Source organism: Mercenaria mercenaria, chromosome 11 (assembly GCF_021730395.1).
Source record: "Mercenaria mercenaria strain notata chromosome 11, MADL_Memer_1, whole genome shotgun sequence".
In the NCBI taxonomy this organism is placed as follows: domain Eukaryota; kingdom Metazoa; phylum Mollusca; class Bivalvia; order Venerida; family Veneridae; genus Mercenaria; species Mercenaria mercenaria.
The window spans coordinates 64770197-64792245 of NC_069371.1; the positions used below are offsets into that span (position 1 = coordinate 64770197).

At 34.8% G+C, this 22049-nt stretch overlaps 1 protein-coding gene across 1 annotated transcript; it reads left to right on the forward strand.

The window, feature by feature from the left end:
* The first annotated feature begins 9781 nt into the window (after positions 1 to 9781).
* On the forward strand, positions 9782 to 21100 carry LOC123532287 (uncharacterized). The gene is made up of 7 exons (XM_045313692.2): positions 9782 to 10228; positions 16223 to 16383; positions 16779 to 16940; positions 17160 to 17252; positions 17999 to 18208; positions 18736 to 18852; positions 19517 to 21100. The coding sequence occupies exons 1-7, from the start codon at positions 10020 to 10022 to the stop codon at positions 19522 to 19524; spliced, it is 960 nt and encodes a 319-aa protein (XP_045169627.2). The 5' UTR covers positions 9782 to 10019; the 3' UTR covers positions 19525 to 21100.
* The last annotated feature ends 949 nt before the right edge of the window (positions 21101 to 22049 follow it).

Here is a 22049-nt window from a genome sequence, read left to right on the forward strand (position 1 = left end):
TGGACATGTTTGTTTGATGCAAGAGTACAACCGGATTTTTAGCTCAGCACAGGAGAAAAGATTGTGTGGGCCGGCAGTCCGAATCTTTCCCCCTCCCTCACTCTCCGCCGCACCCACTTCCACTACTCCCCCACAAACTCCCGCCCCCGCAGCCTCCCCGAGCGACTAAAATATTCTTTGTGTCGCTTTTGCCAGAAAATATTACTTCTAAATTTGTAAGGAATATATACCACCAACCAGGCTGTATTTTAATAATTTCATTTTAAAACAAGGAATGCTTTTTCAAAACGCAAAATATTGCCCCCTGGTGTATGACCGAGTTGAAATTCATTAGAAGGTTAATGTCATTTTTATAGGTCTGGCCACAAGGATTGTTGAGTGTGAGTATGAACTAAAGTTGATCATTTATGTGAGCTGTAGGACCACAAATGTTGTTCATTGGGGTTTTAAGTTAGAAGTTGAAAGTCGTATGGACGTCAAGTAGGTCTTGCCACAAGGTTTGTTGAATGTGAATATAAACTAAATTGGGTCAATTATATGGGCTGTAGGACCAAAAATATTGTTTATTAAGTTTTTAAGTTTGAAGATGAAGGTCATATGGGTGTCACGGTCATTTATATTTAGGTCAGTCTGTAGGTCTTGTCGCAAGAATTGTTGAGTGTATGAACTGAATCGGATCATCAATGTGAGCTGTATGCATTCTGGTTCGTACGTAAGGACGGATGCACGGACGGACAGATCAATTGCTATATGCCCATAGCATAACATGACTGTTAACAACTGCGTATTTTACATGCTTCATTCCTGACCAATATATCTGACAGATCTTGCTCTATTCAACTTATAACCTATACAAATAAATGAAAGCCTAAATTTTGTTCTAGAATTTGATAAAAGTATTTCTGTTGAAGGAGTATAGACAGCTGTTTCAGGGAGAAGCAAAGGTAATGGAAAGTATTATTTGCCAAATGAAATTTTCAAGAATGACACTGCAATTTCAGTCTTATATACTATTTAATGTTCGATTGAGGTAAAGGTTACTAAACACGATCCCTGACTTTTCAATAACTGGCCATAGAAATCATATGTACTGTCATGATATTAACGCTTAACTCGACATTTTGAGAAAAAAATTCAAACAACATCAAATCATAGGAAAAATTGGTGTTTTACTCGAAAATTGAACAGCATATAAAACATAAATATTCTCTACAAAACGATTGTTTACTGATATATAAAAGGACTGCATAAAAGGTCCATACTTTTGGACAGTTCAACGCCTTTAAAAACGAACCATTTTCAAAGAATTGTTACATAAATTATCTTTCTTTTGATGCATTTGCAATAGTGTCCCAGTGCTGAAATTTTATATAACTTTGTTGAACGTAGTTTTCAGCAATTGCTTATTTTCATTTCTCATTTTTAAAGGGGGGACAACTTTTAGCAGCTGTTTAAAGTATCCAGTCGTACGGGACAGAACATGTAATGGACAGGTAGGTTTTTTGTGAAGCTGTTGTGCGTCTATCAAATAATTCTCTGTTTTGGTGATATACTCCTAAACCTTAATTTAAAACATACAACGCATAACTTATATTGTTCAGTTTTAAACCAAAAAGTTTACCTTTGCTAGAACGTAATCGAACATTTTATAAATTGATGTAACAAAATGTTTTATACGTAAACGTCGTAGTCAGCCGATCACCTTTCTTCATTGAAATCAGTTACAAAGAATTCTACCAGTAACTATTCTATGCATAACCTCTCACATTAATTGTGTTAGATCAAGTCAGACGTTCCAGTTAATTGTTTTATTTAAAAGTCGGACCGAGACAGGGTTGTGTACTATCACCTATTCTATTCAGCTGTTTTATTTTAGGAGAACTGAGAACACTCGAACTGGAAATAGGTAGCGGATTCAAATAGCGTTTACTTATTTATCCTGATGGTATTTTTCAATTTGCATCTTAGACTACTGAAAATGATTTTCAGCGTATGATAGATATAACTTCTGTTTTAGTGTACAAGAAATCGAAAGTAATATTTGATTTAGAGTGTTGCAATAATGATATTAGTATAACAAATAAGTGTGTTTACAAGAGTGTTTTTAATTTGTAATATACAAATGTAAAAACAAATAATGTGGCGGCCCTGTCAGCTGGTAGAGCCATGGGCTTTTTTATAAAATGTCATAATATTGGCGGCATGCCATTTCATGTCTTATTATAAACTTAGTAATTCTGTAGTTTGGTCAGTTATTGGACAACGTGCTTTGATGTGGCATTGAAGTAGTACTTTTTATTCTACATGCAAATACATATCAAGTTATAGGAGATTTGGGTTGGAATCCATCTTTTATACTACAAATGAACGTGTTATCACTATATGGGTACGTTTTGTTTCTAACTAGGATGTTGACAGAGTGAATTAAAGTAAGCAGAAATCTGGTAGAAGTCGAAAAAGACTGGCAGAATAGGGAAACAGCTAAGTGTTTTGAATGAATATAAAAGTGCCGATTTTATTGATACTAGCATCCCCCATTATCAAAAATTATCTAAATTGATAATTTGACTGGTGATCATGCACACGTAAATTTTGATAGTACTGTTTGAGAAAATCAATGCTCTGCAAGGTTACAATAGGCTTGGGCAGAACAAACTGAGAACATACTAAAGATTTTTAACAAAATAATATGTATCATGATGTTCCTGTTAAAAACAGATCACCTCTCGCTAAGTTTAGATGCAGTATCGCGCCTATTCGCATAGAAACAGGCAAAGCATGTCCCTTTTGTCAATTAAAATTTGGCGGAAAACGAAAAACATGTACGATGTATTATTGTATTGTAGAGAATACCTGAATATATATTCTTTGATCAGCAATACGATTTTAAAAGATGATATCTTCTTTTAGTTGTTCAGGAAAAGAATAATTTATTTTGACCAATCAAATAATTGTGCGCCTGTCTACAATCTTTTAAAGCGACGTAAAGAAACTGGGAAGTATTTTAAATGTGTAAAAACGTTATTGTATATTATTTTTAAAGCACACGTGTATTTCAACTGTACAAAATATGCAAATGGAGTCGAGCTTTTTTCAAATCTAATTTGAAGTTATAATAATGATAAAAAAACATTTATCTATCAAGCAAATTATTTTGATTAACACAATTATAGACAAAAACTGTATATTAACTTCTAAGCAAGAGGATGGATGTGGCATCATTATACGACTGAAATTGCTAATATGAGCCGTGCCATGGGAAAACCAACATAGTGGGTATGCGACCAGCATGGATCCAGACCAGCCTGCGCATCCGCGCAGTCTGGTCAGGCTCCATGCTGTTCAATTTTAAAGCCTGTTGGAATTGGAGAAACTATTAACGAACAGCATGGATCCTGATCAGACTGCGCGGATGCGCAGGCTGGTCTGGATCCATGCTGGTCGCATACCCACTATGTTGGTTTTCTCTTGGCACGGCTCATATATATTTTCAAATAATCATGATCTGAGACTTTTAAGGAATTCCCTCGTTCATGCGGAGGTTAATTAGCTTCCCATGTTCCTACAGTCAAATTTATGGAAAAGGCCCATCCCCAGTTAAGGCCTAATTTTCTTAATGCTATTTTATTTCCATCGAATAGTCTTGTGGGCGTATGAAATATGATAATGGTATCGGCTGAAGGAAAGAAAAAATAATACTTCACATCATTTTTCATTATTTTAGTATCAATGTTATCAATATATTGCTTACATGTGAAACTAGATTTCAGAATTATTAATATATATTATCATTGTGTGTGTTTTTTTTTTTTATCAAAGCAAACTAAAACTGATGATTGGTGGAAATATTTTAATTTTTGCCTTTCATCTTTTCAAAGTTCTATTTTTTTCAATCTATTGCATTTAAAAGTCAATCCCAACATAAATTTCAAACAAATTTACGGGGATCATATTTTTTATTTTTGGTTTACATGACTGTGCAAGATTGCGTAGAACCAAAATTAATATGATTAGCACCAGGTCCTACTATGTGCAAAAAAAAATACACGCAACACAAATTTTACGCGGAGTGTAATTTGGTTCACAGGTCAGTTTTGCTTTTCTTATTTTAACAGAATCTTTGTTCATTGTAACCCCTAGAACCGACCTTTTTGATTAAAGAATGACGACGTACTTATTGCTGCAGAATCAGCTGACAATAAAAGTAGATTGCGTCATAATGCGAAGAATGAAGAAAACTGTTTAATGCAGGTAGGGTATATATATTTCTTTTAACCCGCGCGCTTAGCTCAGTAGGTAAGAGAGTTGGTCTACGGATCGCGGGGTCGTGAGTTTGATCCTCGGGCGGGGCGTATGTTCTCCGTGACTATTTGATAAACGACATTGTGTCTGAAATCATTAGTCCTCCACCTCTGATTCATGTGGGGAAGTTGGCAGTTACTTGCGGAGAACAAGTTTGTACTGGTACAGAATCCAGGAACACTGGTTAGGTTAACTGCCCGCCGTTACATGACTGAAATAGTGTTGAAAAACGGCGTTAAACCCAAAACAAACAAACAAATAATTATATTTCTTTTATACTGGAATTAAGTGGTTACTATATAAGAATCTTAAGGTATAGTTTTAGTAATGTAACACTTTTAAGAGAATAAACGGTTAATACACAATCAACAAAAACATTATATATTTATCAGTGATTTAAAGCTTGAAAGTTATTTAATAGGAATTAGGGAAGAAAATATTGCAGCAAGAAACTGAAGTTTTAAAAAAGGAAAGTGCACCATTTGTCAAAATGGTATCTAAGTTGACTAGCACTTTTATCGGTATATACTTCGCTGTCATAAGTAAGAACATAATGCATGGGATTAAACTATTATGACAGATCTAATGTGTTAAAATTTAAGATATTTATAACTATTAATTGTAATTAGGTAGAATATAAGAATTGTTAATGATATTCTCTTATTGTTTTTAATAGCTGAAGCACGATGTACAATGTTTGCTCAATCCTACAGTTCTCAAATATAGTCACTTTTACGGCTAAACACCTTTCAGTCAATATTTGGGAAGAGCAGGTTTAGTCGGTAGTTAATTATCGTCCATATTAATTTACCTTTATTTCATTTCTAAACTGACCCCACAGAACATTTTGAAGATGTTAAAATGTTTTACGCATGGTCTTTACCCATTTCTTTATATCCAGTATAACAAATAAAGTGGTATTCGTTTTACTTTTCTTAGACTAAGGTGGCATGTTTACTTAAATCTTGTGTTTATATATTGTATTACATAGAATTTTGGAATTCTTCTTCTTTCGAATTCAATTATTCTAGTTTTAGCATATTTGTACGTAAAAGAAACCCCAAAACATATTTTGTAATTGAAAAGCATTGCAATGTTTCAGTTTTACCTACATTTCCCGACTAAAGACGGTCGTATTGTGTTTAATACGGATAAATTTATTTATTTTGTTGGGTTTAACGTCGCACCGACACAATTTTATGTCATATGGCGACTTTCCAGCTTTGATGGTGGAGGAAGACCCCAGGTGCCCCTCCGTGTATTATTTCATCACGAGCGGGCACCTTCCGTAGATACGGATAAAGGAATAACAGAACAGACGACAGTATAATAATATTAAGGTGTGCTTTTAGCAGAAGTAGCATTTTAAGGGATGACTATTATATAAACAACCAACAAATAAAGATTAAAATATTTATCTGTGATTTAAAGTTTAAAAATAATTAAATGGAAATTTTGGGGGGAAAGTCCCACAGCCTCCGTAAATAATTAGTATGTAAGAATTGTTAATGATATCGTCATACTGTTTAAATAGCTGTAGCAAGATGTACAATGTTTAACCAATCCCACATTTCTCGGAGGTAGTCACTTTTACGGCTAATCACCTTTCAGTTAGTATTTGGGATAGTGCACTGACTGACCTTAGTTATCATCCGTATTAATTTTACCTTTATTTCATTTCTAAACTTATTCCACGGAACATTTTGAAAATGTTCAAATGTTTTACGCATGGTCTTCACCCAAATTTTATTTCATATCCACTATATCAAAAAAAGTTCACTTTTCTTAGACAATGGTGGCATGTTTACTTAAATCTTGTGTTTATATATTGTGTTACCTAGAATTATGGTATTCTTCGTCTTTCGAATTTAATTATTCTAGTTTTATTTGGACGTTAAAGAAAACGCAAAACATCTTTCGCATTTGAAACGGATTACTATTTTTCAGCTTTACCTACCGTTTCCGACTAAAACGGACTTGCGAATGAGTTCTGGGTTACCATCACCGGATCGCTCCGGATGTGTAATTAAAGACGGTCGAATTGTGTTTGATACGGTTATAGGGGTAACGGAAACAGACGTCTATACGTCGTCTTAATACTGGCTGTATACTAAACAATATATGAGCCGCGCCATGAGAAAACCAACATAGTGGCTTTGCGACCAGCATGGATCCAGGCCAGCCAGCGCATCCGCGCAGTCTGGTCAGGATCCAAGCTGTTCGCTTTCAAAGCCTAGTGCAATTAGAGAAACCGTTAGCGAACAGCATGGATCCTGACCAGACTGCGCGGATGCAAAAACTGTGTTGCTCATCTGAGTCACAGGAAGTTCATATACGATTGGTCGTACACCGTGTGAGGTATGTTTACAAGAATGACACGTGAATTGTATTTTAAAATGAGAGGTAAATAGAGTATATATATGTACATTTAATCATGTACCTGCTCGGTCACTTACTTAACATACTTACATTCATGTAATCACACAGTCTCTTACTTAACACCCATACATGTATTATATACTCACTTGGTCACTTACTCAACATCTGTATACTCACTCAGTCGCTTACTAAACATAGGTACTTTCACGCACTCACTTGGTCAGTTACTCAACATTCGTACACTCGTACTCACTCGGTTAGTTACTCAACATTCGTACATTCATGCAGTCACTCAACATATGTACATGTATTATGCACTTACGAGGTCGCTTACTCAACACTACATTCATGCACTCATTTGGTCACTTACTCAGCAGCCGTACATTTATGTACTCACTTGACCAGTTATTCAGCATTCATACATTCATGTACTCACTCAACATCTGTACATTCACTATGTACTTATTTGGTCACTAACTCAACATCCGTACACTCATGCACTCACTTGGTCACTTCTAAACATCCATACATGCACGTAGTCACTCGGTCAGTTATTCAGCATTCATGTACACGCGCAACACCTGTGCCTGTATCCATGTACTCACTCGCTCGGTTACTCAACATTCGTGCATTCATGTACTCACTCAACACCCGTACATATATTATGTACTTACTCGGTCACTTACTCAACATCTGTACACTCCTGTTCCCACTCGGTCACTTACTCAATTGTCGTACATTCATGTACTTAATCGGTCATTTACTAAACTTTATGCATTCATGTACACACTCAACACCAGTACACATATTATGTACTCACTCAGTCAGTTGCACCACATTCATATATTCATGTACTCTCTTAACTTACTCATTTGATTTGCAACTCAGCTTCTAGCTAGTTCCACCCTGAACAGAGATTTTATTCATACTGGTTCTATAAAAGCACATTTGAATATGTATATTGTCTCTTGTAGTTCTAGTTGAACGGTCATTTACAATACCATTGTTTTATGCTGTATGTATATTTAAATGTTTGTAAATGAATGAGACGTAAATAAACTATAAAACTCTAAGAGGTGCATGTCCGTTAGCCCTATCCTTGGTGACATTTTAATTTGTCTATCACTTCATGAAATACTGTTATCGCACTATGCGGCGATAATCAATTGTTTTGTAGTTTTGTGTATAATGCTCATTTTGCTTTTCGCAGTATGGCGATTCGGAAGGACCAACCCTCTAATGTTGTTAATACTTGCGACCCAGTCCTTTTGCTTTTATAATATAATCTGTAAACCGTTGCATTTATGAAATTCTTAAATTTAGATCGCCTTCTGTATGCATGTGTTGTTAATTTGTATTGTCATTAAAAGAAAGTAACAACATATTACTTAAGTTTTGTAGTACGACGTTTCAGCAACGTAAATATCGTCTCTTTTCCTTCTTTTCTTTTGTTCTAAACAGGATAGAAATATATAGGCCTAATATCCGCTAGCCTTCAACATGGGCACGCGGACCGGCGCGGACCGTGAACATACAATAATCGGGCTGCGTAGTCAGGTTACCGACTAGATAACATCTTTTCACTTATAAATATTTACGTTCGCCCTATTCATTTCATATGAACAGCAAAAGGAAAGGCGCGAAAGTTACGTCAACGCTGCTTAGAGATAACGGATCGCTGTTTTGACGATGTCCGCGTATAGTCATGAAGAACGTTCCTTAGATGACGTGGCAGTTGTTCCGTCTTGTGAATAGAATGGCCGGGAAGCTGATGCAGCAAAATGTTTGCATATTATAATATAAACTTTTTTACAAATGGAAAGAAAATATAATGTAAATATAAGAAATGAAACTTCTTTTTCGGTGTTCATCCGAAATGAACGACAGAATAAGATCGGCAAATTAAACATGACTCGCTTTTCTCTAATTATTTTAGGAAAAGGGGCATAATTCTACAATATTATCCTCATGAGTTATCTCTTATGAACAATATATAGGGTATGCTGAGGTGGCGGGATTGCCGGGCGAGCGCTCTCTTATCGCTCTCATCACAGGTTATTTTTTGTGTGTGTGCTGCGTAATACCTCTGCTTTTTAAACATTTTAAAAAAAAAAAAAAACTGAAGAAAAAGGAAAGAAATAGCTTATATGTAAAACGCGGGTTGTTGATCTTCGCAACGCCTTATTTAAGAAATAAAATAAAGCAAAACCATGTTTTTCGAGTTTACTGTTGTGTTTTGCTTGGTTCCCTTCTTTGCTTCCAAAATATTCTGACAGATTTTATCAACTATTACAATAATATGTGGCGGCCGTAAAGTCTCCCTGTTCTGGAGTCAGTATTGTTATATTTGCAGTTCCTTTGGGGTCATTGAGTACATTCAATATGTATGTAATAGAATTCCGGAGGTAAACCACAATCTGTCATTTTGTAATATTTTTATTTCGCATCTTGTGAATGGAACTGGATACAAAACAGTACCTGTGGATTATCCACCTGTGGATTTCCAGTCAAAAGACGGAAAGTCACCATGACCTAAAATCATGTTTCATAAACAATGGAGACTATTTTCTAAAATCCAACGTCAAACATAGATCAAGCAGATAACCAATCCGACCTTTTTTTTCTGGAAAATGCCGCAAATCACAAAATAAAATCACATTCTGGATTTTGTTAAAATGAAGTCATAAAAAATTCACAGCTATCGGCTGCATTTGATATCTTTGCATGCTATTTATTTTACTTTAATCGATTTTTTTTACATACTAAGGCATTTAATTAGGTTTTAAACTCGGTCAATTATAGAATGGAGTCTTATGTATTAGAAAGGTAGGATTACTGCTATTGAATTAGTTTACCCGTCATGTTCTCTCTCCGACAAAAAAAAATCTAAACTGCATGATGAATTACACAAATTTATGAAATTTTGCAGTCGTACTTCAAGAACTGTTCACAACAAAGTAATAAATCCATAATCACTTGAACAATGTTGTAGCAGACGATAATTCCCCGCCTTCCCTGAGATATTGTCTAAGTTTTTTCTGACCACCTACGAGACGAGTAAATTTCCATTTTTGCGCTGCTCATAAATACGGTTTCATCATCCAGTAGCGAGTCAGACGGATTTTAGTACCGGAGGCAGCTACTTCAATATCGTATCGAAACTGATAACTTGCAGATCTGTGTGTGACTTGTGACTTTTAACAGTTTTATTTAACAAATTCTAAATATATTTATTCAGTAAGGAAACAATTAGTTAATGCTGCATATACTATTTTGATCTCGGTGACTTGAAACTTATCATTCCATAACATTTGTAAATTGCGGAGACGACAAACAAAATGCAGTTGTATGAATTATGTACTGTACTGGTTTTGTTATGCGAGCTTGTTTTTTGCCAAGACTTGCAAACTTTGATACATCCAAGACCGACACAGAACTCTTCGACGTCAACAACGACGACGACAACAACAACATTAGCACCGCCGACGAACCACGTCGGGGAAACCCAAGGCAGAGATGAATCGAATATTGACGAGCGCCTTGAAAGGTAATTTTAATTTATATACAATAGTACTTGTTAAGCAAATTTATTTTACATTTGTGCATATCCTTTCTTTATTTCACCATTATTATTATTATTATCATTATATCAAAATCTTCTTCATTGCATTATTATCATTTTATCGCCATGACCATTGTTAATTTATGATTAAAAGTGATATGGTAAATGTAAATTTACAATCTTTATATTTTTTTAATTATTTTGATATTTATAAGATGAACGGACGGTAAAAAATACTTTTATTTAGTTTAGATATGCAATTTTCATAGAAATAAATAAGTTTAAACTCTGCTTTTATCTAGCTTATTTGTACATTTTGATTCAGAGTCGGTTGTCTTTTTTATAACCCCAGATATTGAAGAAAACTGAATATTTTTTGTAGCGAAACACACTTATACGTTCTGTGTTCACCTTTCATTAAAATGTATTTTCATTAATTTTGTTCGCCTTTCACTAAAATGTCTTTTCATTAATTTTGATTTAAATATGTGAAATCTTTTTCAATTTTGACTTAATATATAAACGATCAGTGTATTTTAATCTGCTATAATATATAAAAAATAATTTGTTAAAAAGACTTCCGTATTATTATTTAGTAATCATGGTAATAATTAAATTTATTACTGTCTATTATTGTAAAATTAGCACAAAACACTGGTTGTACACATAAAACATTTATTTCATGTTGTCTTCGATATACTATATAGTACTTTTTATATTTTTCACACTTTTAGGTATAAAATCTGGACATGAAATATCTTTAAATACGAAGTTTTATGGCACCTTTATGAGCCCGTTGGTTACTTGGATGAATTGGTTAAAAATATTCCATCATTATTTTGTGATTTTTATTTCATTGAAAAAGGGGGGAATTTTAACATGTTCTAATTCCTTCAAAAAAAGTATGTGATTTGACGAATATTTTATACTAAACTGAATTCCTTTGAAAAAAAAGTTGATTTTCATTTCTATTTACGAAAGACATGATGCTTTTAAATGAATCAAAATCGGTTGATATAATGAAAGTTATTGTGCATGGTGTTATAAAGGCGGCATTGATAAAAGAAAAATACCGAAATTTCTAGCAACAAAATGTTGTTTACTTCGTGGTCAACGCCCTTCAACCCCTGTAAGGTCAATGCACGGACGAACCTGGTGGAAAAATGCACCAACAATGCGCCAGAGAATTGCACGTCTGCGTCTATGACCCCATGTTTAAGGTTACAGAAATTTGGCGGGATGTTTATTAAGATTTTCTCAGGTCAATGGCACTTCCTCACACAGCACTGTATGTTTCCTTTTTGTTTTTTAATAATGAATCGCGTTGCTCGGCCCGAAAGTAACGTCTAGTGTTTGATAAAAAAACAAAAAAACATTTAATTTACGAATTCATGTATCACCGAAATATTTTTTTCATTTGTTTCTAATTGCTTAAGCACTTTATTTACTTGAAAAGGTATCTAGTTGTCTTTTAAATGTACTATCACGTTGTGCTTTACACTGAACTGAACTTCTCCAAGCCGTGTTTTCGATTTGAAATTTTCATTACTATAATATGAAACAGGTTGCGACAGAAATAATTGAATTCATTTCTGCCCACCACCAAGCACAAATGTGAAGGATTATTAGTTGTTAAACAATATTATTAGTCTATTCCTCTTCTGGTTCATACTTCATGTTATGTAACAAATGTTTCACTGATGACCGATTAACACAAGGGTGGCCAGTGTTAAAACCTCAAATATTTTGGCTTTTAATAACATGACCCAACTGCATAAGGTCAACCTTTTGGTAGTAAATTTATGCTGTAATCGGTAATTCATGTTTAGATATTGTAAAATTGACCTTTCGTTTCTCAGGTCAAACAAAATGAGCTGCATTATACCAAAACATGATTAATTGAATTCCGATCAATGTAATGTTGGTCTGCCCCTTAACCCCTTCAACCTGAACTCTGAGGTCATGGCTGACTCACCTTACGGGGTCACTTAAGGCATGGCAGCCCCTGATTATAAGGCCGATCCCTTACATGTTTGCGGTTTTAGTTCATTGCTTCATAAAACTTAAAATAAGGAAGGGTATTTAACCTTGCTGAGACGGGCTTATTTTTTTTTTTTAATTGCATTTTCTTCGTAGAAGCTACACTGTTATAAAACGTACCCCCTTCAACGTAAGTGTGACTATGAGTTTACAAGTAGAATCAGTGTAATTATATTTCAACGCCTTTTTTTTAAACTACAGACAGTCCAAACTAAAATAAGACTTCAGTAATAAATACATTTCAGTGTATTAGTGATTCATAAAATGTACTTTAAAATAAGGAGAGAAAAAAGACAGAATACGTCGATATTATAGGATAATAAAAGGAGAATAAAAAAAGAAAAATGATAATAAACTCTATCACTTTAGCGAGAAATAATCTTATCAAAGAAACAAAACGTACAGGTTTCGGCTGGAGGCCATTATTTTGGTTGTACGGACAACTAGTTAGTTCTACAGGCATGTTCTAATCTCTGGCCTGGCCTGGCCTGGCCTGGCCCGATGAGCCCAATTTTCGACTGGGCCGGGCCAGGCCAGGCCAGATTTTATTGTACATAGAGAAATGAATGGCATGAAATCTAAATATACAATTACAATAGCAGGCAGTATTAACCTGCATTGTTTACTTGCTGCATGTCAAACAAAATGAGAAACCAGTCCCCTGGAGAATCATTAATTAGCCATCATTCATCTTATTTGAAATACAGATTTGCACTGAAGAAAATGGTGTAACTAAATGATAACTACCCATTTTTTTCTGTATTCAAATTTTTTAAAGTCAACTTTAACACTTAGTTTTAAAACTAATGGCTAATTTCATTGATAAGCTTACCTGCTGCAATATAACTGAATATTTGCATGCATCTCTTTGGGAATTGTAATTACAGGTTGTGTCCCTACTATCCTTAGCTGACCTTCTAACTGTTCAGTTGAACTTTTAATGTGTTTGGTTTAGTTAATCTGATGTTCAATTTATGGAAGAGTAATAAAAATAATATTCATTGTGGGACCTCTAACTCATTGTCAGGGTGTTGGCATTTTAGGTTATTGATATTTGTCTTGCACAAAAAAATAATGGTGCATTGTGTTTATGTAATTTCTAAGTGATATATTTAATGCTAAAAGATGCTCTTGAGCCTGTTTCACAAAACTTTGTAGGATTTTTTTTCCACATACTTATATCAATATAAAAACAATCTTACAAAAATATTCAGTATATGTATAACCTAAACTACAAAATTTATATATTGCTTCCCCGCACCATACTATCCCAGATTCTAGAACGGAGATAGCATTATTTTAGAAATTGAAAGTTGTTGTCCGTTAGTATTGACAGGTGCCACTCTTTTTTTTACACCATATTTGTAACCTGAAAATATCTAAATTGACCAAAATAACATGCAATTAAAGTTTACCAATGCACAGTGGCGTAGTGATAAGTTCTGCGACTTTCACACATGTTACCATAGGTTCGATTTCAATTCAGATTGTTTTCATTAAATCAATATAATGTCATTTTATTGATACTGGTTTTGTTCTTACAACATTTTATGGTAATAACTTGTATGTAGAAGAATGTCAAATACTTGTGTATTTCATTCAATAAATGAACAATAAATCACGATAAGTGACAATTTTCCTGCATTCATAGTTTACAGAGGAAATTTAAAAAAAAAATGATAATGAAAATGGTCAAACAGGTCACGGTTTCGAACTGACAGTCCCGAGATTGGTAGCTGAACGTTTTGTCAGCACAACTTTATCTGCATGTACGACCTGGCAGACTGGCAGTAAAGAAATGTAACTTGTTTATATTTTATATGGTTTTCAATATTTATATTTTTATTTATGTTTGGGCACCGATTTTTTTACGGAAACATATGGAATATTCTTGAGTGCTAGTTCAATAATTTCAGACAATACTAAATAATTCTCAATAGACAAAATAATAAACTTAGTTAGCTTATTCAATTTGGGGAAAACCAAGCCACCAGTCAAGAGTCAATTGAGGTGAAGATCCCCTGATAATAGTCATAACAATTAATCAGGCATCGCCTTTAAATTAGACATAATAGTTATGTTAGCTACAGGCTTATTCCCAGGTGTATAATTTTACAGAGTGAGAGTTCAAAATGTATTTATATAATGTCTGAAATATCCAAACTTATTCCAAAAGTCAGATTTTAAAGTTGCTATAAAAATCACTTTCACCTTTTACGAAATTGAAATCTATGGCCTGGCCTGGCCTGGCCTGGCCCGGCTTGGTCGAAAATTGGGCTCATCGGGCCAAGCCAGGCCAGAGATTAGAACATGCCAGTTCTACAGACAGTCAAAATACTGGCTGATTAGATGGAAAACAACACCATAAGTTGTTTACTAACCCTACGGTAAAGATTATCGGTGTATCTGATAATCTTTATCCAATCCTCTAGTGAACTGAGTGTTGCTGTAACCTCACCAAAGCCGACTGAGTCAATTAACATCAAAGGAAATTCCGTAATCAAAATAATAGAGTTGGAGGCTCAATGATGAGAAACAGGCCACGCCGGTCTGATTTTTTCTTCTCCCATCAACAGCGAGTCAAAATGATACATTTACTTATATAATATGTAGGTAAATGAAATTAATTTATATTACGATTCGTTTTTTTTAAGACGCACTGTTTTAGAAGAAGCTAATAAATGGTGTTTATATTATGTGCATAAAGGTTTAAACATGTTATATAACACTTATTGGCCGATAAGTCATTCAATAAATGTATATTAGATAAACAAAATCCCAGTGAAAAGTCTGTTTGTTCTTAATATGTACTTATTGTATATGTAATTTTTTATCTCGCAACATATTATAATTGCAGCCATCAGTCGATTAATATGTCACTTATAACCTGCATCATTTGATATATTTACATTCACAAAATATTGTTCTCGCAAATGTATTAAATTATATGTGCGGAAATTATAAAAAAAAAAAATAACGAAAGTACGAACGGAAATAACAGCGGCTAGTTCTAAAGCATCGGTAGATAATATCAAATCCCTGAACAGAAGCATGCTATATCTGAAAATAGATTTATTACATATTGTACGATATGATATGGTTGCGATAAAGCACTCCTGTAGTTAGATCTAAATGATATTCATATTTCATAATTACTGCTCACACGGAGTTTATTACGCTAACTATAAAACGGTAGATTTTGTGTACCGAATGACCGAATTCTCTTGAACTACAATAGTACGTGGGAGTATCAGAAACAGAACGTGACCGAATTACATGGGTGGGCCTTTTCATGGAGTCAATGTTGCTTCATAATGAAAAATGAGTCTTTGGTTATAATGATACGTTCGTAAGAAAATTGTGAAAAAGGCATATATCGCCTTCTTCTGGTGAACGCCAATGTCAATATATATGCCCTGTTTGGGAATATCACATTTTATTATATATCTATATAAATTTTGTCCAAAATACTGTTTGTATTTTACTAGTAAATACGATCAGACAGAAAAAATCCATATTGTACCTTTTGTATTGCATGTTGCCGGACTACTTTCATTTAATATGCATGGCATGACACAGTTCTATAAATAGCGCACACGAAAACTGTAGTCAGTTCTATTTTAACATCGATAAAAAGGTATAAAATAAAAGGGTCAGTACAACAGTAGCTAGATTCGGCTCTCGTGAATTTTGCCATATCCGACCTGGCAAAAAATCACTAGCCGAATGCAGCACCCCAGATCAAGCTACTATTATAATAACCCAAGAACAGTAATTCTAATAACAAAAATATTATTTAGATTGTTATTAACTCAGTACTATTTTCAGACATTTTATACCTCGGGGGAAACCCAAACAAACGTTGGATATGACCTTTATTGAACAGAAATTAGGTTATTTTAAGACAATGTAATAATATTAAATATGTAAATATTTCAGATCGAGAGCCGCACGCATGTTTTTCCTACGACAGCACGTGCTTGAAACGCTTGGCTGGACAAGTCCCCCGGATATTGATCCTGAAACCAAGAGACGCTTGCTTCTCGGGATGCAAACCCCTGTATACGTGACCAGGCAAAAGTACTGCTACTTCCCAGCTTGTGAGTACAAGATTACACATTGCATAAACTTATATTTCGAATTTTATGCAGGTCATGTTTAACATTGCCACTCGAAAAAGCAAAAAGACAAAATGTGTTAGGCCTATGTGCTCGTGAAACTGTCTTAATAAATAACACCCTATTTATTTACATTTGTAAATATCTGTAAAACCAAATGCAATTGAACTTGCCTTAGTGGACACCTGTAAAAAGCCTTTAGTTAGTTTCCCAAACAGAATTTTTGTTCTAATTTCATCTTGTCTTTAGCACTGGCTGCTTAATAAGCTTTGACTATACGCGGATGGAGGGCTTATAATGGCCTAGAATTACATTATCTGAAATCAGGTTTTGTGCCAGACGAATTTTGCAAAAGTTTTAACTATTTTTTTTTTCAGGTGACTTGCCTATGGTGGACCTACCTGATTACATGAATCGGTCAATCTGGTTCGACACTAGTTCGAGGAATATCCGATATTTCTTTTCAGTACCAAGCAATCCTGACCCTAATCTAGAAATCACCTCAGCCGTGGTTAGGATCCATTTAAAGCGAAGAGACGGTAAGATGATTGCCTTACTCATGAATTTTTTTTGCTTCATTATTTTTTTCAATTAGGTTATACCAAAAATAAACAAAACACTTTTTTAGTTAAGAAAATACTTAAAATCGTTTGGTTGCGGGAATTCTACAATTTAAATTGTCAGTGCCGTTAAGACTTTGAATGAATCTAACTGCAGTGAATGATCAGAAACATTCAAAGGTTCGTTTACATTTTCAGACTGTCCGTGTGCATATGATAGTGACCACAGCACGTCAAGACTTCATATAAAGATTTACCAGTACAGGAAACCCATCAGATCACATGCAAGATGTGAGTATAAACTGATATAATAAGATGTCTCTCATTTTAGAAAATGTTTAGAATCAGTAATGCAGAAACCAATAAGAAAGCATGCCGGAAGTAAGTATACAAATGCAAAACAAGATATTTATCAACAATGCAGGAAGCAATGAGAACGCATGCCAGAAGTAAATATTATACATTGCAAAACGAGATATTCATAAAAAAAACCAATAAGAACGCATGCCGGAATTAAGTATACATTGCAAAACAAGAGATCTATCAACAATGCAGAAACCAAAAAGAACGCATGCCAGAAGCAAGTATTCTTGGAAAACAAGATATTTATCCACAGAATATGCTGCACCCATCAGATCGCAGTATACGATGTTGTAAAAATTGCAGACACACCCTCATATAAGTTAACATTATTTAAAGGTTGTGGACCCATATAGAATATCGACAACGTTCGTACGATTACGTAATCTCCGTATGCGATTTCGGCATTCTCCGGCAGGTTACATTAGCAGCCGGAAATTGCCGAAATAGCATTCGGAGAGTACGTAATCGCACGGAAATCTCCGATTGCCATTACGGGTCCCCCTTACCTTAGATAATAGAATTGTGAATACTGGAAAGCCTCAAGATCGCTTACCAGATACATGTATATAAATATATATCTACTGGCGAAAAGGTTTTAAGAGTAAAACATAACAAGGTCAAATTCAGTTACTTAATTAGTTCATATACTATCAACTTGTTTGTTTATTTTCCAGTGCGTCACAGCAACATGAGATTAATAGACGCCAAGATGGTGACCTGGGACAGCGCGCGCTGGGTTTCACTGCACGTGACTGAAGCTGTTAAACGTATTGTGACTAGAGGAAGACGAAATGGCGGCTTTGAAGTGCATGTGAGAGACATGGAAGAGAATATCCTAGATGCCAAAACTGTCATAGACCCAACAGTTTGCACAACAGTCTCAGGTCAGTTCTACGTTACAGTACTGTAATTTCCATTTAAGTTTGTGACTAGCTATCGGGCGCGGATACAATTGCTCTGTTCAAACATACCAATAGAAACATAAACCAAGCTCTACTAGCAGGATCTTTGTATGGTCAGCATTAAAAATATAACAAACGCAATGCAAGAAGCACATTTTTTGCCTGTGTACCAATTTTCGTGTGTATTTACACAATTGCATGTTTAGTTTAGAGATTGATACAAAAGGGCGTCATGAGGAATTTAGAGGTCTATGCATGTTTACCTGGTTTATAATACACCAACACCAACAAGATGTTTACGGTAATGGATTTATAATGATACTCGGAAATTTCCGAATGATTACGTATTCTCGTAAGACTGTTCGGCATTCTTCGGATGTAAATGTAGCTTAACGCGCACGTGTCTTTCCGTAAAAAACCCGAAGAATGCCGAAGTCATATACGGAGAATTCGTATTTTGCCGATTTTAGAGGTGCACTACCTTAAGAGCCGAATTATTGATTTTTCAGAATATGACTGCACACAAGACGACGCTGTTTACCACGAAGAAGACACGGGTGAACCAGACGATCCCAACTTTTCTCCAGTGTTAGAAATAAGTTCCACAACAACAACACGGCTAGACAGTACGTGATTGTATTAGATTATTGTTAAGTTTCATTTTTGCTATGATATTCTGAGAAAAAGCTAGGCAGATTATAGGTGTATATATAGAAGTATGTACTATAGAAATATGCCTGACATACCATCATTGGTACGTCATTGATAACGTTAATAACTTCTTAACTTTATAGTTCAAATAATATCGGACTTGTCGTTTAGTCAAACAAAATAAAGAAATCAAAAAATGGTATCATCTAGAACAAACAACGGTTGAAGCGTGATCTGGTCAGAGAGCATTTTGACATAAAATGCCACTTGAGATCCGGTTCATTGCTACTCTGAGTCCAGCATAAGTTTTATCATAATATTTAAATGAGTATACAAAGGCTTCTTGTGGTTTATCGTATAATTTATCACAGTTCAGAACCATGCTTAATCAGACGATAACCACGGGAAGACACTGATTATTTCATTATAAGACAATTAAAAGAAAGAACATCTGGAAGGTGTCAGTTTCGACAAAACTAACGGAAGTAGAAATATCTTGGAAGAGTTGTTGTTAAATTTGTATTATAACATAGATCTATCGATAGAGGTTAAACCTTGCATGTTTAACTGTTTAAAAGTGTTTCAGTTGCGGTTTTTTTTTTCTAAAACTCGTTTCAAGACGGATTATTTCCTTTTCAGTTTCATGATTTGTGGAAGCTTCAAGCAGAGGACGGGAGGAACATCTGCTTATTGATACAAGAAATTGACACTATAAAAAGTGCATTCAAAAACTAAACGGAAACATTTAATCGTTTTTTTTCTTCAAAAAGCCGGTGATTAGGTTTGAATATTATCAGTAAGCATTCGCAACGGAGAATGAAAATTGTTGGCTATTGTACAGGACAGTTTCAAACGTTTCAACAAGATCTCTTTTGTTCAACATTCTCAAAGTTTGAGCGCCAGCTTATAAGCTAACATTCATGACTCATTCACTACCTCATTGTAATTTTGATATTCCAGAATTGTAAATATATAAACACGTGCCTTACATTGTTTAAGTATTGTTTGTAATGTTCTTCTTTTTATCATTTGTAAATATTGCATACAGAAACCATTGTTTCATTTAGGTCTTAATAGTTACAAAAATGATGATTTTTCAATGTTCATAAAATTTCTGGCTCGGAAGCACTACTCTACATCACACTTCAACAAAATTGTCACATTCGAGAAATTGATGGTTCATGTTTTTTTTTTAAACATTACATATGCAACTTTCACACATCTGCCTTCATCACGTACATCGGTCGTAATAGAATTATCGTTCTGTGACAGAAGCTTGATTAGATACATATAAGTATCACTGATACTTAAAAGGTAATTATTTCTTCTTTCTCCTCAGAATTGTACAGAAGCTTGATTCTTTCTCCTCGGCATTGTATAGAAGCTTGATTCTTTCTCCTCAGAATTGTACAGAAGCTTGATTCTTTCTCCTCAGAATTGTACAGAACTCTTGATTCTTTCTCCTCAGCATTGCATAGAAGCTTGATTCTTTCTCCTCAGCATCGTACAGAAGCTTGATTCTTTCTCCTCAGCATTGTACAAAAGCTTGATTCTTTCTCCTCAGCATTGTGTAGAAGCTTGATTCTTTCTCCTCAGCATCGTACAGAACTCTTGATTCTTTCTCCTCAACATTGTACAGAAGCTTGATTCTTTCTCCTAAGCATTGTACAGAAGCTTGATCCGTTCTCCTCAGCATCGTATAGAAGCTGGATTCTTTCTCCTCAGCATTGTACAGAAACTTGAAAAAGCTTTTGAATCTTTAGACTTTTGTTGACCTATCTTTTAATGCTGTAGTTCTTCGTGACATTTCATGGAACGAAGGAAGTATTTGTATGAAAAGATTTCACTCTGATTTGGTATGTCAGACATGATATCTTATGTGGCTCGGCCACGTGATTTTGCTTAACTTCTTTGAACTTGAAAACCACAACAGCCTGCGCGTTTCGTTCATTCCTATCTACGAAATGGACAATTTCGGTCTTTTGATGATCTCTTTATCCCAAAAAAGTGTCGTTCTTCCTATCCTAATCTAGCATTTTACTGTGTATTCTAAACAATGGGTCACTCATAAATGTACCATACTAAATCTTTTTGTACAAATAGGTCAGTATGTAAATACGTACATTTTGTCATTCATTCTGTCATCATTTGTACATGTTAATTTATTTTTTCGTTTTCTATTGTTTTGCTTCTTTAACGAAAATAAAGTGTTGTGTCACAGAACAGTGTCTTCCTTTATTATTATTATTATTATTATTATTATTATTATTATTATTATTATTATGTCTCCTCCCACTGGGAGAGACATATTGCTTTTGCCCTGTCCGTCCGTCCGTCCGTCACACTTCATTTCCGATCAATAGCTGGAACCATTTGACCTTTAAACTCCATAGGGTGACAGGGCTTATGGATTCGACGACCCCTATTGGTTTTTGGGGTCACTCCGTCAAAGGTCAAGGTCACAGGGACCTGAACATGGAAAACAAATTCCGATCAATAACTTAAGAACAATTTAACCCAGAATTTTGAATCTTCAAAGGATGATTGGTCATGCAGAGAAGATAACCCTTATTGATTTTGGGGTCACTCTAATAAAGGTCAAGGTCACAGGGGCCTGAACATTGAAAACAATTTCCGATCAATAACTTGAGAACCACTTGATCTAGAATGTTGAAACTTCAAAGGACGATTGGCCATGCACAGTAGATGACCCCTGTTGATTTTGGGGCCACTAATAACAGTCAAGATCACAGGGGCCTGAACATGGAAAACCATTTCCGGTCAGTAACTTGAGAACCACTTGACCCACAATACTGAAACTTCATATAATGATTAGACATGCAGAGTAGATGACCCCTATTGATTTTGGGGTCACTCTGTTGAAGGTCAAGATCGCAGCAAATAGAACATGGAAATCCATTTCCGGTCAGTAACTTGAGAACCACAAGACCCAGAATGTTGAAACTTCATAGGGTGATAGGACTTACATAGTAAATGACCCCTCCTTTATTGTTTTTGGGGTCACTCTGTTTAAGGTCACGGTTGCAGGAGACCTAACAAGGAAATCCATTTCCAGTCAATAACTTGAGAACCATTTGACCTAAAACCTTCAAATTTCATAGGATGATAAGACCTTTATGACCCCTATTGTTTTTGGGTTCACTCCATAAAA

What these genes read in the sequence shown, in the direction of transcription:
- LOC123532287 (XM_045313692.2), top strand. Translation starts at nt 10,020, where the DNA reads ATGCAGTTGTATGAATTATGTACTGTACTGGTTTTGTTATGCGAGCTT. An exon ending in CCATTTAAAGCGAAGAGACG is followed by an intron (nt 16,941 to 17,159) that starts GTAAGATGATTG and finishes TTACATTTTCAG; the next exon opens with ACTGTCCGTGTGCATATGAT. An exon ending in AGTTTGCACAACAGTCTCAG is followed by an intron (nt 18,209 to 18,735) that starts GTCAGTTCTACG and finishes TTGATTTTTCAG; the next exon opens with AATATGACTGCACACAAGAC.